Source organism: Sarcophilus harrisii, chromosome 1 (assembly GCF_902635505.1).
Source record: "Sarcophilus harrisii chromosome 1, mSarHar1.11, whole genome shotgun sequence".
Classification (NCBI taxonomy): Eukaryota; Metazoa; Chordata; class Mammalia; order Dasyuromorphia; family Dasyuridae; genus Sarcophilus; species Sarcophilus harrisii.
Genome location: NC_045426.1, coordinates 438,208,665 through 438,227,512, shown reverse-complemented (window position 1 = coordinate 438,227,512; position 18,848 = coordinate 438,208,665). Strand labels below are relative to the sequence as shown.

General features: G+C 33.9%; 1 protein-coding gene across 1 annotated transcript in view; it reads right to left on the bottom strand.

Annotated features, from left to right (window-relative positions):
• Window positions 1-18,848, bottom strand: part of MRPS28 (mitochondrial ribosomal protein S28) — a 149,900-nt gene that overhangs the window by 106,313 nt on the left and 24,739 nt on the right. Inside the window, exon 2 of the mRNA XM_031946232.1 lies at window positions 11,822-12,003. Coding sequence (XP_031802092.1) covers window positions 11,822-12,003 — 182 coding nt within the window. The remainder of the gene's footprint in view (window positions 1-11,821; window positions 12,004-18,848) is intronic.

Here is an 18,848-nt window from a genome sequence, read left to right as displayed (position 1 = left end):
AATCACTATTGATCAGAGAAATGCAAATCAAGACAATTCTGAGGTACCACTACACACTTGTCAGATTGGCTAAGATGACAGGAAAAGATAATAATGACTGTTGGAGGGGATGTGGGAAAACTGGGACCCTCATATGTTGTTGGTGAAACTGTGAATGGATCCAGCCATTCTGGAGAGAGTTTGGAACTATGCTCAAAAAGTTATCAAACTGTGCATACCCTTTGATCCAGCATGTTTCTATTGGGATTATATCCCAAAGAGATCTTAAAAGAGGGAAAGGGACCTACATGTGCAAAAATGTTTGTGGCAGCCCTTTTTGTAGTGACTAGAAACTGGAAACTGAATGGATGCCCATCAATTGGAGAATGGCTGAATAAATTATGGTATATGTTTTGGAATATCTGCTGTTCTGTAAGAAACGACCAGCAGGATGATTTCAAAGAAGGCTGAAGAGACTTACATAAACTGATGCCAAGTGAAATGAGCCGAACCAGAAGATCATTATACACAGCAACAAGACTATATGATGATCAATTCTGACGGATGTGGCTCTTTTCAACATTGAGATGATTCAAACCAGATCCATTTGTGCAGTGATGAAGAGAACCATCTACACCCAGAGAGAAAATCATGGAAACAGAGGGTGGAACACAACATAGCATTCTCACTCTCTCTGTTATTATTTGCTTGCATTTTGTTTCTTTTTTCTCAGTTTTTCTTTTTCTTCCTTCTTGATCTGATTTTTCTTGCACAACTATACGGCTGTGTGAATATTTATACACATACTGGATCTGGCATGTATTTTCAGCATATTTGGCATGTATTGGACTGCCTGCCAGGTGGGGAAGGGGATAAGGAGAAAGGGGAAAGGAAGAAGGGGAAAATTTGTGGCAAGGGGTTATGTAGGGATCAATGTTGGAAAAATTACCCATGCATATTCTTTGTGAATAAAAAGCTTTAATTAAAGAAAGAGAGAGAGAGAGAGAGAGAGAGAGAGAGAGAGAGAGAGAAAGAGAGAGAGAGAACACAAAGAAAAAGAAATAAGACTTGACAAATGATTGGATACTAAGGGTGAGAGAACGTGAGTTGAAGGTGACATTTTCCAAGCCTGACTGGTAACTGGAAGGTGATGCCCTCAACAATAATAGAGAAGTTCTGAAGGGAGAGGAAGATAAGTTCAGTATATACAAGACACCGGTTTGAGATGACCAAAAGAAAGTTAAAGAAATGAGTCTGGAGATTAGAAGAGAGTCTAGGGAATGGAGAAAGAGATTTGAGAATCATTAGCTTACAGATGTTAATTGAATCCATGGAAACTGATGAGAACCATCATCAGTTATATACTCTATTCTATTTAGGGATTAAAAAGATAAATAGAGAAGAGAGAGGTAGAGTAGAGGGCCTGGGACAGAGTCAAATACAATACTATTGGTTAGTAGTCATGTCCTAGAAAATAAAGCTCCTGAAAAGGAGAGTTAGGAGAACAACCAGAAGAGTTACAAAAACTTAGAGAAAAGAAAATCCGGGGAGAGGGTGGTCAATAGCTTCAACGACCACAGAAAAGTCAGAAGGATAAGGACTGAAAAAAAGGCAACTGGATTTGTCAATTAAGAGATCACTGGTGGCTAGAGAAAGAAGTATTCTGTACAGAAAAATATCCATTTTGATATGAAAAGTTATAATAATAAAGAGATAACTATTTCCTGAGGTGATTCATTCCAGTTTTTAGATAGCTTTGATTATTATTAACAAGCTGCTCAGTATAATGAACCAAAATCTTCCCTGCTGTGACTTCTACCATGGTTTTGAATCCTTCCGTTGACATTAAGCAAAAACAATAACTCTGTTCTCATATGTAAGCCTTCAGATACTTAAAGATCATAATTCCATTCCTTACTAGCTCCCTCCAAAATCTTCTGCTGCAGGCTATACATTTATGGTTCCTTCAACTAATCCTCTTATGACACAGCTTTTAGTTGCCTGGAAAACTATGTCAACTTACTATTATTACTGAAATAATATTTAACACATATATAACTATTTCATCTACCTAGAAATTATATACCTGAGTTATCATAAAAATGAAAATGATTATAAACTGGAAAATTTCAAATTATAAACATAATATAAAAGTATCTCAAACACTAAGCTACATCTTAGTTCTTGAGATATTTCATATACTTGGGGGAAAATATTTAGGTGAAAAGATGATAAACAGTTTAAAATAAGAAATGTTAGATTTATCTCATTGAAATTATACTCAGAGAAAAATATATATGTAAAGAAGCATCCATTCAAGACATAATAATCTACATTTATACACTATTTTTAATGCTGAAACATACTTTTTAAAATTCATTATTTGATCCTCACAAGTGATGTGGGAAATGGGTTCTATTTTATATTACTATTTTATAAATGAAAAAACTGCTCAAGGACACAAAGGTAATCTATGAATGAAACTAGATTTGAACTTAGAGTTTCTTGGCTATAAATTTAACATTGTGTTGACAATATCAAGGTTTCCTCAAAAACTACATCTCTGAGGAGAAAAGCTTTATCTAGTTTATGCTGGGTCCATTAATTACCATAAAATTCATAATGAATCCTTTTTAGTCATTGTCATTAATCCCAAAATACTAAAAGAAAGCTATGAGATTGCTGCTTTAGTCTAATGCTAATTTAAGGTCCATTGAGTCATAAAAAGTCTTACAAGTGTGAATTTTTTTTTAACTTAAGTGATGGATGGGAAGGCTAATGAATATCAATCAGAAAATTATATACATGATATTTCTGTTCTTACCTTAATGGTTTGATTATTTTAACAATCGTGCCTATATCTATTAGGCGCTGGCTGTTCACCCATCAAAATGAAGCCTGTTGCCATAGCAAAAGATATCAAGTATACTTAATTGCCACTCCTGAGTTCCCAAAATGTGCAGATCCTGGAAGCAAGAATAGATAACTAAAGACAAATACAGAAGCAGCATGATTTTTTAAAAATGTCAAGAACTTCAAGTTTAACACCTATGGGAAATGCTTAGGACAACAAAAAAGGGGTCTATTTTTAGTTATCCTTACAAGAGGAAGTTGGGGTATAGTCTATTCAGCCACAAACATCTTCAAACCCTCATCATCATGTCTGGATTTTGGCAGTGGTTGCAGATCATATGCCCCATGGGTCTCTTCCTGAATCCAGCCCTTCCCCTTCCCCTTCCCAATCCATCCTCTATAGAATTGTTAAACTGATATTCACAAAGCAGAGGTCTGGTTGCAGGGTACTATTCCCTAAAATCTTCCCAGATTCCCTGTTTCCCCTAAATTAAATTACAAATACCTCTGTTTGATACTAAAGGTCACAATCTTGCTCAAACCTATCTTTAAAGACTGATTACACCACAACAGCTTTCACTCAGTCTGCACTCCTACATGCTATTGTCTACACACAATTCTTGCTTCCTTGTCTTTCCTTTATCCCTTGGCATACTCAGCTTTCTCAAATCCAACTCTTGGGATCCTGAAGTCCAAAGCTTAGCTTGGATGTCACCTCCTGCAAGAAGCTTTACTTGATTCTATTCCTTACTCCTTGCTTGAATTATTTTCTATTTCTTTCATATATATTTTGCATTTATTCGTGTGTGTACCTGTTATTTCAGTAACGTGTAAGCTCCTGAAGGACTTCCTCTCTTTGTACTGTACATAGCATAATGACTGGGAACATAGATGTTTTAACAAATGTTTGCTGAGTTTAACAGGATTTAATGATAATTAATTACAGAGACAAGGCCAGATATTTCAAATTTTAGTTTGCATAAAGATATAATAAGAAAACTTGTAGTAGCTCTCAAAAAATTTAAGCAGGACAAGATGAACAACATCCCATGGTACTGAAAAGAGTTTGAAATATAATGATTGCTAAATAACTCTGTGATTGTTTAAAAATCATATAAAATGAGAAAGCTGTTTCAATAATCTAAAACTCAGACTAACAATGAATAAAACAAATTTTGATTAACTAACAGTTTCTTTTTTAAACCAAAGAGTATAAATAGGAAATTTTCTTCAAATAATTTACTATTTTGAAGTAATTGTCATAAGTTTTAAAAAAATAGGCATGATGCATGGTGGCTCTTTTAATGCTATACATAAATGTACTTATTTTGTTACCTTGTTTTCTTCCTGGTATGGGGAATTATTTATAAGAACATTTCAATCTGTTATTTTTTTATATTAACTCTTTTTTTTAAAAAAGAGTTTATCTTTTTGTCTTGGGGTAACTTTCAAAATAATTTGATATTTATCTTTTTAATCCCTAAAAAGAACAGAGTATATAAACAAGTATGTTGAGGCAAGTTTAACTCAAATAAAAGCACCGAGTCTCATACAGTACATAAATCTGCAGCAAAACATTTTTAAAGCCAAGTACTTTCAAATTACTCATTCTACCCTGAATCAAGTGCATCAGTTTCCATAATATATGATTACAAATAGTTCATAACCCTTCTTTTCAAAAACACACTGCATAAGATGGAAAATGCTTTCAAGGAAAATTCATCAAGGAAAGATCTATTTGCTTAATAAATTCAAAAATGACAGAGGCAACAGCACAAAACCCACGCGAACAGTATAATATGCTCAATCAGTTCTAATTAAGTATTTAATTATACTCATCTAATATCTAATTTACATTTTAAAAAGGAACACTATGAAGAAGTCTATTTTAGGTCCAAAACTGGGGTTCTGAATTAAAACTTTTCAAAAAATGAAATATAGTATAAACAGAAAAGTTTTCTTGATTTTGTAGTTTTCTAGGAACAAAGCAGTCTGATATCATTGTCTCAAGTAAGTGAAACCTCACAAAATCCAATAGAATTTAAATTAGGTGGTTCTAATTCTATAAAAGAAGACATCAGACCATTTAGGAATTAGCACTAGTCACCCTAAAAGAAAGCCAAGAATTTTATATTAAAAGACAAAATATAGAGTTTCCTTACTTGCAGAGCTCCACCCTGTGGCACCTGATAACCAAAAAAACCTTAAGTTAGTGGGTTTTAAAGTGCAAATATAAAGAGATTTCAAGTGATTTGTACTTGAATGGGAAGGGAAAAAAATTATATTTTCACTAACCTCTAATTGAAATTTTACATTTTCTTCAATTATTTAAAAACGTTATTCTGAGAAAGAGTTTACAGGCTTCACAAGGTTACCAAAGGAATCCATGACACAAAAAAGACCTTCTAACCTGAGTTAACAATTTTCTTAGACAATTGAACAAATAAATGATAAGGACAGACCAGATAACTAAATTCAATTTCTGTGGTATTTAAATCTTTGCAAGAACTTGCTCCTTCCTCTTTTTTCTTTCTTCTTTTAATTTATTCCCCTCCTTACACTCTGCAGTCTGGTTCCACTGGCTGAACTATTTCTCATGTGACACTCTCTGTGACTGCATGTGAGCTGCCTGGTATATGAGAATGCTGCTCCCTTCTTATTTTTCCTTGCATCATTCAAGACCCAACTTAAAGCCCACTTTCTTAAGTGTTCCAGCTGATAGTGCCTTCCTTTGGAGTATATCTTATGCAAGTGTAGTTATTTACATGTTATCTTTGCCATTAGAAAGCAAGCTTCTTGAAGGCAAGGATCTCTTTTTTTACATCCCCAACACTTAGCCCAGTTACTTAGGCAGAGGACAGCACTTAATAAATAATCACTGACTGCTTAATTGGTTCTGCTTCCTAATTCAAAGCAGAATAAATCTCAAGACTTCCACATGACAAGGTGCAAGGTCTCAGGTATTTGAAAAGAACTATGATATCTCCTTTAAGCTTTTTCTTCTTTCAAGCTAAACACTCAATTCCTTCAATTGATCTAAATATAAATGTTAACTTTTATTATAGTTAAGGCATATAATTACAAAGTTAGATCTAAAAAAGATCTCAAGAGATCGGAATCTTCCTGAGGGAAATCTAGTAAGAACAAATTAAATAAGAATAAAAAGAGTTTTCATACTTTGAGTTAAAAAAAAAAAATCTTTCACAAATAAAAGATTTGAGGAATGTTTAAATGGCGGTTCGTGTGAAAAGAACTCAAATGTTTTTTCAGACTGCAAGCTTATTTTCTGTAAATAAAGTCAATGTCATATTTAGCTCCATTAAGAAAGATACAATTTCTGGGAATAAGGATGTGATCAACCTGAGTAAAGGGGACAGTCCCACCATGCTCTGTGCTGGATACTTGCAATACTGTATTTAATATTAGACAACACATTTTAAGAATAGGTAAACAAATTTTATTAATCACTTGTTTGATACAGGTATTAAGTTAGGTGCATAGGACATTAAAGGCAAAAATGAAACAGTTCCTGATTTCAAGGAACACTTTAATTGGGAAAACAATATTGTGTGGCTCAAAAATGATGAGGAGTCACCATTAAAAAAAAAAAAGCTGGAGAGATCTCTAGGAGCAAAGCAAAAGTTTATTGCATGCTCTCCTGAGAATCCGGCGTACCCTCCCCCAGCAGGAAAATCGAAGGGAGGAAGCATCTTTTAGGACAGGTTTGACACTTCAATAGTCCCTAACTCAAATACCCCTCCCACTACTGACCATCATCCTCATTGGGTGAGGGTCTTACATTCTAAACTCAGGAACTTCCCAAAAAATTGAACTTGGCCAATAAGTACATAGTTGCCCATATTTGAGAGAAGTAGGGAGAAAATGATGTCATGGGAAGATAGCAGAAAGGGGACTTAGGTATGTTCTTGAGTCAATGCTCAAAGCCCTTCAGGCCTACTCCAACTCTGAAGTAGATGAAGTCTTACTAGATATTCACAACTGTCCTGAGAAATCTCACCTCATCTCGTTCAATATCTACATACACATAAATAAATATAAAATATTATCAGCTTCTGAATCTTGATTTTATTCATGTAGGGAGCTACTTATAAAGAAACCCTCTCTACTAATGTACATTTACAATCTATAGGCTTAGAGAATTTACCAGGCCATTAACAGGTTAAATGATATGATTAGCACCAGTATGTATTAAAGACTATATATGAATCCAGGTTTCCTAATTTCAAGGCAACTTTCTATCTTCTACACCAATGGTATGAAACTCATACAAAAACAGATCTCTGAAAGAAAACACTGATTTAGAAAATCACAAATTAAAAATAATCCATATTGTATTGTATGTTTATTTATTTTGTTAAAAGTTTCTTAATTACATTTTAATTTAGTGCTGCAATACTCAGGAGTTTTGCAAACCTTGAGTTTGACATTTCTGAACTATACTACAGTGCTTCTGCTTGAAAACAAAAAAACACATAAAGTAATTGGGGGGAAGAGGCATGTCACAACCAGTTAGGGAAATGGGGGAAAAAAAAAAAAAAACCTCATGTAAAAGTTGCCAGTTGAGCTAATAAGCTTTAGGAATGGAGGCTTTTAAGAAGCAAGAATAAGGAAGTGACACATTCCAGCCTTGAGAATAGCTCATGCCAAGGTCCAGAGGCAGAAAGAAGGTGGGAAGTCACATAGAAGGAAAAGAAACCAGAGGAAGGCCACTAGGAAGGAGGGAAGGTTGAGAGGAACACAAGAGGATTGGTCTGAAGAACTAGTAACATTTAGCTTAATTTGATCAAGTATTTGAACTTTTTTTTTTTTAATGCAAAAAACAGTCTCTATTTATTCTATTTCGCTTGATAGGAGAGAACTAGAAAGGAGCAATTGGTAGATGTTAGAGAAAAGCAGGTTTCTGACCTGCTGTAAGACACTTCCTAACAGAGATAGCCACAAGTAGAAAGAGCTTCTCTTTGAAGGTAAAAGGTGCCGTACCCCCTCCCCTTGGAGGCCTTTAAGCAAACTGTTCTTGTTCAGATACTAATCAAATTGAATAGGTGATGGCTCCTTTCAACTCTGTCCTTTAGCAGTTTTATCTATTCACATGACTGTTTTATTTCCTTAACTAAGTTTTAAAAATTAATTCACAAAATATTAAGCACCTACGATGTGCAGAGTGCTGGGAAATACAAGTACAAAAGATGAAAAAACACCTAATCACAATTAGCTTACAATGTCAGGGGACTAAATCACAGAATCATAGATTTGGACCTTTAGTCCAAATCCTTCCCACAACAATCCAAATAGGCCATTATGCTTTTCTTAAAGACCGCCAGAAAAGGGATCATACTATCTTAAAAGGTAGATCCATTGCTGGGTAACTCTAATGGTTAGGAAATTTTTACTTATATCAAGTCTAAATCTATTCTTCCATAACTTCCACATGTTGTTCCCAGTTCTGTGTTCAGGGCCCACATTACAGACTCTCAGATACTTTAAGACAAGAGTTCTATTCCTTTTTCAAGCTAACACTTCCACACTATCCCACCAATTTCTAGAATAAACTTTTGTACAACATAGTTTTAAAGTTCCTCACCTGGTTGACCTCTCAATTCTCTAACAAGAATTTAATACTCAAAAGATTGCCCTCGCATCATTTTTCAGTCTCAAGAAAAATGACCCACCATAGGTATTAAATACACACTTATTGAAATAACAAACGACACAAACCAAGTGTTAAAAAATTAAAACGAAAACAAAAACAAAAGTAAACAAGAAGTGTGTATGTTATGCCAAAGTTCTCTTTTAATGGGGTGACCAGTTCCTCCAATTATCCTATTTCATAATTCTGCCTTAGGTTATGACCGTCCCCTCTTAATGGTTGAGAGATAAAGGTTTTATAGACATTTCTTAATGTCATTAGAATATCAGTAACCTCCTTCTATTAGGTTATTCCCACCTAGGTCCCTCCATTGTTGTTATTCCATAAAAGGCTCCCTGCCCAGAGACTCGGGGCTAGATTCTTTGAGATGATAGTCTCATCTAGCCCTGGGATCAACATGGATCCCAGTATTTCTCTCCATTTAATAAATTATTGAATTGGTCTCTAATCTCTGTCTTGCTCAGTTTCTTCGGCATTACCTATATACATATCCATAATCACACACACACACACATATATATATCATCATTTTGAAACAAAATCTTAAAAAAAAAAAAAAAAAAATGTGCACTGAAGCAAAATGAAGTACTTAATTGAAATAACTGATTTTCTCTTTTTTTTTCAATTATTTTGAAAATGTTAGTTTTTTTAAACATTCAATAATGTTCCACTTTTTATTTGACCCTATATACCATAGCCTGAATTAGAAACAAAGACTGGGAAATTAGCTTGTTTATTCCACCTCAGTGTCAAACATATGTACAAATGAGATTCACTGCACGTGTTAACTACTTCAGAGCTGCCAATCATGCTTGTTTTGATACTCATAGTATTAAAGACCTGTCAATCATATCTGTTGTGATAACAGTACAGAAATAATATGTTTGAAAGCAAAGTTCTTATTAAAATATCAATAAATGACCCTTAGTTTTAAAATTGTATGTCTTTTTACTGATATTTTTGCATCTTATACAAAATAAAAACAAAAAATTTATATAGAAAATCAACTACTGAAAATTTTAAAAAAACCTTTTTTTGAATTAGGTGTTTGTAGCACTGAATATGAAAAGCAGACCGCTGATGTTGGTTTTTTTTTAAACCAAACTAAGAGATATAAAAAAATTAATTTTTTTTTATGTGCCAGTAAAAAACAGATATTTTCCCTAAGTGAACAGTGTTAATGATCATACCATCACTAATTAGAGCAGTATCATGTTAGAATTGAAGAAATAAAATGTGGCACATTGAGGGATTTGATTTTTAATATATCAACCAAAAAATACTAGTTATTACATTAATACAGCCCCTAAGCAGTACTATGTAAGCACCTGTATTACTACACTGGTTTATTCTAAAATAACTATCAATAAACAAAATTATGTAATTTATAAGAAGAAAATCAGTACAAGCTATTCTTTCTGCACAATTCTAAGCCCAGATAATATAATCAGTATTTGCTTCACAAAGCAGCAAAAATAAATAAATAAATAAATAAAGGTCTGTTTTTTCTCTTGTTTTATAAAATAAAAAATTTATAATACTAAAAGTGCCATACAGTGAAAGTGAAATGGCACTTAAGATGGAAATAGGGAAGAAAGACTTCCTGATCAAAGCACAGAGAATAATCCTATCTTAAGGAGAACACAATTTTAGAATCATTTGAGGACTAATTAGAAGCTACTAAAATATAGATACAAAATGACTAGAAAATAATCATCTTAACATCTGACATTAAAAGAATTATAAAACACTTTATATATATATATATATAACCTCAATTAACCTTTAAAAACAAACTGCTAGGTGGCACAGCAGATAGAGCACAGGTCCCGGAGTCAGAAGGAACTGAGTTCAAATCCGACCTCAGATATTTGACCCTTACTAACTGTGTAACCCTGAGCAAATCAATTAAAGTGACTGCCTCACAACAACAATAACAACAATGCTAGATGGGAAGTAGAAGCATTATTTTTTCCATTAATAAGTAGGAAACTGAACCTTAGAGATCTTAAGTGGGATAAACAATAGTATTTGAAAACAAATGTGTATATGAAATACATCAAAAAAAAAAAAATTTAAGGATTATGAAGAATTCAGAAAAATTTGCAAGCAAGCATGAAAATATGAAGTTTGAGGGCAAAGACCCTTCATTTCTGTCTTTGTATTTACAATGCCATGCACATATTAGGCCCTTAATAAACAACTGCTGAAATGAAGAGAATCAAACTCATTTTGAATTAAGTAAACAGAAAGTAAGAAAGCAGACTGTGTATGAGGAACACAAAAAGGAAAACAATCCCATACATCCAAACTCAGTTGGACGTACTAACAATCTCCATTCTGCAAAAATGATGATGTCTCCTCTCAGGAAAAAAGGAAAAGATTAAATGACAGAAAAGAGCAGATTATATTAACCATGATCTGTGTGTTGGGTGGTTTACTTAACTAGACTTTTTTGTTAGAAGAAAAGGCTCTATTGGAGTGGAGTATTGGGAAGGACTAGATTTTTTTTAAAAAAAAAAAAAGCATTCGTAAATACTGGGCTTATATCCCAAAGAGATCTTAAAGAAGGGAAAGGGACCTGTATGTACACGAATGTTTGTGGCAGCCCTCTTTGTAGTGGCCAGAAACTGGAAACTGAGTAGATGCCCATCAATTGGAGAATGGCTGAAAAATTGTGGTATATGAATATTATGGAATATTATTGTTCGGTAAAAAATGACCAACAGGATGATTTCAGAAAGGCCTGGAGAAACTTACATGAACTGATGCTGAGTGAAATGAGCAGGACCAGGAGATCATTACATACTTCAATAACAATACTATATGATGATCAATTCTGATGGACCTGGCCATCCTCAGCAATGAGATGAACCAAATCAGTTCCAATGGAGCAGTAATGAGCTGAACCAGCTACGCCCAGAGAAAGAGCTCTGGGAGATGACTAAGAACCATTATATTGAATTCCCAATCCCTATGTTTTTACCTGCCTGCATTTTTTATTTTCTTCACAGGCTAATTGTACAATATTTCAGAGTCCGATTCTTTTTGTACAGCAAAATAACGGTTTGGACATGTATACTTATTTTGTATTTAATTTATACTTTAACATATTTAACATGTATTGGTCATCCTGCCATCTAGGGAAGAGGTAGAGGGAGGAGGGGAAAAATTGGAACAAAAGGTTTGTCAATGCTGTAAAATTACCCATGCATATAACATGTAAATTAAAAGCTATTAAAAAATTAAAAAAAAAAAGCATTAGTAAAACATTTTTAAAAAACACCATTACTTAAGCACACCTAATCATGTCATACTTACTCTCCATCTGATTCTGGTCTTTTGCATACACAATGAAATTTGCCGCCAAAATCTATATAAAGGTCATTTTCCACAACATGGAAGATTTGTCCAAAGACGATTTTATCTTTGGCAGGTCCCATCTGAATTAGAGGAGAATGTCTCAGCAGAGATGCAAAAGAATTCTCATTCTTTGGAGAGTTCTAAACATGAAAAGGAAAAAAAAAAAAGTGTAATATACATATATATGTATATACTTCTCTCTATATATACAAATGAATACAATTCAAAATGTTAGCACAATAATTTTAAATAAGTCAGAACACATAATATAACTCAAGTTATTGCCCAAGTGACAGAATCAAAAAGTCACTTTGATAAATGTTTCTACATGTTGTAGCAAGCAAATCAAAGAAAATAGAAAAATACTTTATGCTCAAAGCTTCCAGCCTAGCTTGCAGCTGAGGGCCAACCAAGGTTATGGTGCTCTAAATTCAAGGAGAAACAAGTTTTATCTCCATGCATGATACTACCCCCCAAAAATTAAGGGAACTAAATAGTTATATTCTAAGCTATTACCTAAGCAAAGAACCAAAATTATTCATTGGTTTCAATTTCAGTAAACATTTATTAAGAACCTACCACATGAAACAAACTATTGTAGGCACTGGGCATACAAGGATAAAAATGAAACAGATCCTTTCCCAAAAATGCTTATATTTTACTAGTGAAATGCAACATGTATACAAATAATCAAATATAAAGTATAAACAAATTCAAACAAAGTAATCTCAAGAGGCAGATGTGCCAATAACCAGAACAATCAGGAAACACTTCACGGAGAAGTGGCCCATGGTGCCTCATGAGGCTCAAACTGGGGATGCTGTGAGATGGAGATGGGCACAGTGTGTTCCAAAAACAGAGTGTGTCCTGCAAAAGGCACAAAAATGGAACAAGAAATGTTATCTAGAGAGAACAGCCAGCAAGCCAGAGGGAAGGAAGGGAGGATGTAATTAAGGGAAGAATAAAAAAGAAAGGGAAGGTATGGACAACTTGGATTGACTTTACCTAGACCCCAGATGATAATATCTGATATCCCAGATGATAATACCTGATCTCCAGCAACTACAGCCCAAAGAACAGGTTAGTAAGTTACCTGCCCACTTCTGAATACCCCAGTTCAATGATAGCCCCCAAAGATGCAACACGCAGCAGGGATCATACTATTGAAGGTGTCTACCAAGGGCACAAGGCATTGAGACTGTTGGCGCTTTCATTCTGTACACTATGCCTTTATTAATGAAATCAAAGATCAGTTACAATTTTCTACTTGTCAGTCATCTTGACTCATTCTGACATTGTAGTTCACTAAAACCACCGATCTTTTTTTATATAAACTATTGTTTAGCCATGCCTCCCCCAATCCTATATTTAATACACTTTTATTTTAATTTAAGTATAACAATCAATAATAAATAATTAACTAAAATTGGGCAGATAGATGGCCTAGTGAATAGAGCATTTGGCCTAGAATCAGGAAAACCCAAGTTCAAATCTGATCTTAGATATTTACTAACTGTGTGACCTAGGCAAGTAAGTTATCCGTAGTAGCCTTAGTTCCTCATCTGCAAAATAAGCTCAAGAAAAAAATAGCAAACCACTGCAGTGCCTTTACCAAGAAAACCCCAAGTGGAGTTAAAAAAAGTGAAAAATGACTGAAAAAATGGACAACACAATAAATGCTTGGTGAATTACATTATATTCTTCAGTATTTCTTTGATTTACCTAGTCAAGCAAAACTGTAAAAAAAAAGTTCATTCATTTATTTCATTGAATAAGTATTTCATTAAGAACCTACTGTATTTCAAACAAGTGGCTAGGGGACTCAGGAGGCAAAATAATGGGCCTGAATCAGGAAGACCTGAATTCAAATCCAGCTTCAAACACTCACTATCTATGTGAGCATGGACAAATAACTTAATCTCTCTTTGCCTTAAACCACTGGAAAAAAGAAATAGAAAACCACTCTAGCTCCTCTGTCAAGAGTATCCTAAACAGGGTCACAGAGTTGAATACAACTTAACAATGGTATTTCAAACACTATGGTAAGTACCAAAGATACTAAGACAAAAAAGGAAATAGCCCTCACTTATGAAGAATTTATATTCTATTGGAGGAAATAACACTGAATATAATATGAAGTCATCATACAGCAGATTGCCTAAGATTAGGCAATCTAATATTAGGCAATCTGCTGTATGATGATTTCATATTATATTACTTTGTTTTATTAGTATTTTTTCTGATTATATTCCCTTTTCCCAACATCTCTCCCCTTTCTCCTACACAGTCATCTCATAACAAAGAATAAAAAAGAAAAAATATAGTTCAAAAAAAAAAAATCCCAACAATAATTAAGTCTAACAGTATATGCAATGTTTCCCATCTATGCTTCCTGTCCTCTGAAAAGAAAGGAAGTACATTCTCAAATTATATTGTTTTTGATTTTTGGTTTTAATATTGTTATGGAGGTTCTTTACACTTACACTATTGTGGTAGCTGTATACTGTATATTGTTTTCCAGGTTCTGCTTACATCATTTTTTATGAGTTCCTAAACTTTCCCATGCAAATATTATTTTTAACCATTCTGGGGTAAACAGGGCAGGTCAGGGAGGGTGATTATAAATATGCTAATTTTCAAAAAAGCTGCAGAGTAGTTGGTGATTGTTAGAAGCACTGAAGGGCTTGCTAAGAAGACACAGAAGAGGTGATGGATGGCCTGGTACTACAGAAAGTCATTCTATATGCCAATTTTATCTTCGGGGCATAGGTTACGTCAGTCTAGCATTTCACAAGAAATAAACTGTTGAATGCTCTTTGATGCTCTTCTTGAATCTTCTCTTTTCCCATTCTCCATATTCTCTAGTCCTGCTGATTCTACCTACAAAGCAAATCTCTCATCTCTCCTTTCTTTCTATTTTTTACTCTAAAAATTCAATACTGTAGTTTCCTAATTGGTCTCCTTTCCCACATGGCTGCCAAACTGACCTTCCTAAAACACAGATCTGAACTAGCTACCAAGTATCTTCAATGATTCTCTATTTCCTGTAGGAAAAAAATGCGAGATCCCCAGGGCTAGTATCCAGAACCTTCAAAATAACTACTACATACCTTCCCAATCTCCATTCCAGTCAAACTGGCTTACTGACTACATATACAAGACGACAATTCCTGGTTTCCGTGCCTTGTTCTTAATCCCCTTCTTTACTGTCCACTTCACATAATTCCTGGTTTCTTCAAAGCATATTGGAGATATCATCTCCTAAAGTAAAATTTTCCATATTGTCTCAGTTTTTAGTTTCTCTCCTTTCTTGAATTTATATAGCATATAAATATATAAATAGCTTATATGTAAATACTTACTAGCATATTTTGTGTATCATACTCACTTAAAATCTTGAGGGCAGACTTTCTTTTTGTCTCTGTATCACTTTTTTTAAATCTAACCCAGAACCTTGTACGTTGTGAATGCTTAATAAATAAAGGTTTGTGGAACTGGAATTGTTACTGTAAAAACCAATAAATATTTGTTGAATTGAATCAGAATTATTACTTTAGGAACTAAATATAATTAATTTAAGACAAAATATTAAATACTTTATCCTAATATCTTTCTGGACATTTAAAAACTTTTAATTCAACAAATCTATAAGACTAAGATGGCTAATTTATCAGTTTTTAAGTTGTAAATTTATAGATTTAGAAACAGAAAGATTATTAGTTTATAGATAAAGAAACTGATGCTCCTGGAGTTGAAGTTAATTGTCTAGATGCAATAAAAAAGCAGAAATATAAATGTGTTTATATATGCATATACATATGTATGTGTATATTCTATCTTAGTTTATACACTGACAATATTTTTAAATTTTTAGGGAAGAAAATTCACTTTTATGAATCTATGAGAAGACCAATTCAACGTTTTTATCTGGAAGGGGGCAATTCCTTCCAAAAGATAAGCTTATCTTACTTAAACCAAAAGGATGGAATGAGGAAAAAGGTAAGGAAGAAGGAAGGGAGGGAGGGATGAAGGAAAAATCTACATGAATAGAAAGATGGTGGAACTGTCATCAGTAACTGGGAAATATCGAAGAAGAAAAATATGAATGGAAGCGAAATTATGCTTAATTTTGGATATCTTGAGTTTTAAAATTCCAGTGAAATGTCCAATAGGAAATAGAAGATGTGGAATTGAAACTGGGGCTGGATATATAAATCTGGGAATTATCTTGGTAGACATGCTAAACTCCTGGGAGCCAATGATATCACCAGATGAGAATACAGAGAAAAAAGAGAAGACTTAAAACAAATCCTTGAAAGATATCCACATCTAGTGGGCATGGCATAGATGAAGAGTCAGTAAAGAAGACTGAAGTGTAAGATATATAAAAAGAAGGAAGAGAGACAAGAATCATGAAAACTCAACAGAATGTCCAGAAGGAAATAGTCAACTATGCCAAATGTTTTAGAGAAATCAAGAAGGATAAAGATTGAGAAAAACCCATTAGATATGGAAAAGACATTACAGATATATTTGAAAAGAGTCATTTTAATTGAACGATGAAGTCACAAGCTGGACAATAGAGGGTTTAGAAGAAAATAAGAAGAAAAGCAGATACACTGAGTGTGGACTGTTTTGGGAAGAGATTTTACATACACACACACACACACACACACACACACACACACACAGGAGTATCTAGCGAGGATTTTTAAAGAATAGAGGAGATTTGGAGGGAAGTGAAAGAGAAAGACATATGGCAGGTATTGTGTTAAGGGTTTTACATATATCTCATTTAATTCTCATAATACTCTGTAAGATAGATGCTGTTATTATCCCCATTTTACAATTGAGGAAACTGAGGCAAAAAGGGTCAAGTGACTTGTCCAGGATCACTCAGCTAGTAAAGTATTTAAGGTTAGATTTTAATTCATATCTTTCTAACTCTAGACCCCACTATTCTATTCACTGTGTCCTTAGCTGTTTAAGCACACCTATTTGAGCATGTTTGTAGAAAACAGTGAAGGGACTGATAGAGATTGAAGATGAGAATGAGGGCATGGAAGCAGTAATCTGTTGGAGAAAAGGAGAGAGAATGTAATTAAGGGTACATACAGAGGGCCAACACTGGCAGGCAGAGGAGTCATCTCATCATCAAAGACATTGTTTTATTATTATCTCTAAGCTCAATTTACCCCAACTGTGAAGTAGTGAAGGAGGACAGAGTGGGATATGATGTCAAAGGAATGTAAGATAAAAAGGGGGAAAGAAGAGGGAACTCTTGGTGAATGGCCTAATTTTTTTTTTAAACAAAGAAATAAGAGAGAATGCATAGTGGTGTCATGGGAATCTTGAAAAGACTTAGACAGTTGTTGTAGTAAGTGAAATAGGGAATCAACTAGGGAAGAAAAATAGGGTTGCTGTGCTGCAGAAAGGACCCAGTAGGGATAAACTAGTAAAAATTTGTTCTAACCTTAGATTTATGAGTACTAAATAATGAGAACTTGGTAAGATGTATTTGACCTATCTAAACCTTAGTTATCTTTGTAAAATAAAATGAATTAACCTTTGAGGTCTCATCTGCATGTGGCATCCTATTCTACTTTATTTCTTATTTAATAACTCAGACACACATACACAGATACACATAGACAGACAGAGACAGACGCAGGCACAGACACACACACACACACACACACACACACAAAACCATTTTCACTTCTTAGAAATTTAGAACTTCTGGTGCCAAATGATAAAATGGCATTTTTAGACCCTGACACTAAACAGAAGCTATCAGCTCCAAGGTGCAAACAACTAGTTTCTTCACCAAACTGTCACCTATGGTAGTGTTACTGATAGACTTGGTGTCCACATTTTCCATAAACAGTCTAAGACAGTGAATTACATGATATAACAATCACCAACCACTGACAGTATGCCAACCTTCTCTGCAATCTGTACCAGCGTGAGAAGAACGATCAGTGTTGGATTAGACACTTCGTAAATACGACTCCCTGCTGTAAACATGGATTGTGGGAGTTTCCACATTCATTATTTTTAGAAATGATCTGACAGGTAAATGAGGAGAATTTGGCTTCTTTCCCCCTTAGTATTCAGAAAGAGTTCTTTCTAGTCAATGATTCTGAAAGAACTTAGTCTAATTGAGTGTATTTGATGCAAAAATAAAGAAATGAAGGAGCAAGGGATTTCTTTTTAGGGAGAAAAACTCAAATGTTAAACTATTCATTGTATAGTGATGTCACTTCACCCAGGGTAGAAAGCATATTGATTTCTAGCAAGTATTTCCTGCCACAAAAAATCCAAATTGGTATAAATAAATAAATAAAATAGATAGAGAGGAATAGAGGGTTAAGAAGAATGTAGAAAACAAGCATATTCTGATCTGTCATTTGATAAAGATGTTTCTTAGCTTTATTCAAGCAATCTAATAACTCAATCATTATCTACTATGTACAAGCAGTTAGTCAATAAACATTTATTATTAACATTATTATTTATTAAACTGTGTCAAGCACTGAAGATACAAATAAAGGTAAAAGTCCCCTAATCTCTAGTAGCTCATAGTCTAAAGGGGACTTAATGTGACCAAATCTCATAATTTGATAAAGCTTCATTAAAGGTTTACTCAACAGTAAAAACATATTAATTCTGTACATTATCACTATTATGAACAGCCTACAATGATTACATAAGACAGATAAATCTATTTTCTTCAAAAATCACAAGTTAAAAAGAGCCCACAATACTTTCTTTATTGGTTATTGTTCTATTTATTGCCACTTATGTATATTCTTTTCCTGGTTCTGCTTAATTCATTTTGTATCAGTTCATAAGGTATGTAATGCTGTAATTTTCTGTATTAATTGTTTCCCACATAATAATACATCTATTACAACCTTCCTTCTTCATCTGCCACCCAGAGAGTGACCCTGGCTAGTCTTACTCCATCCCCTAGTCCCCTCCT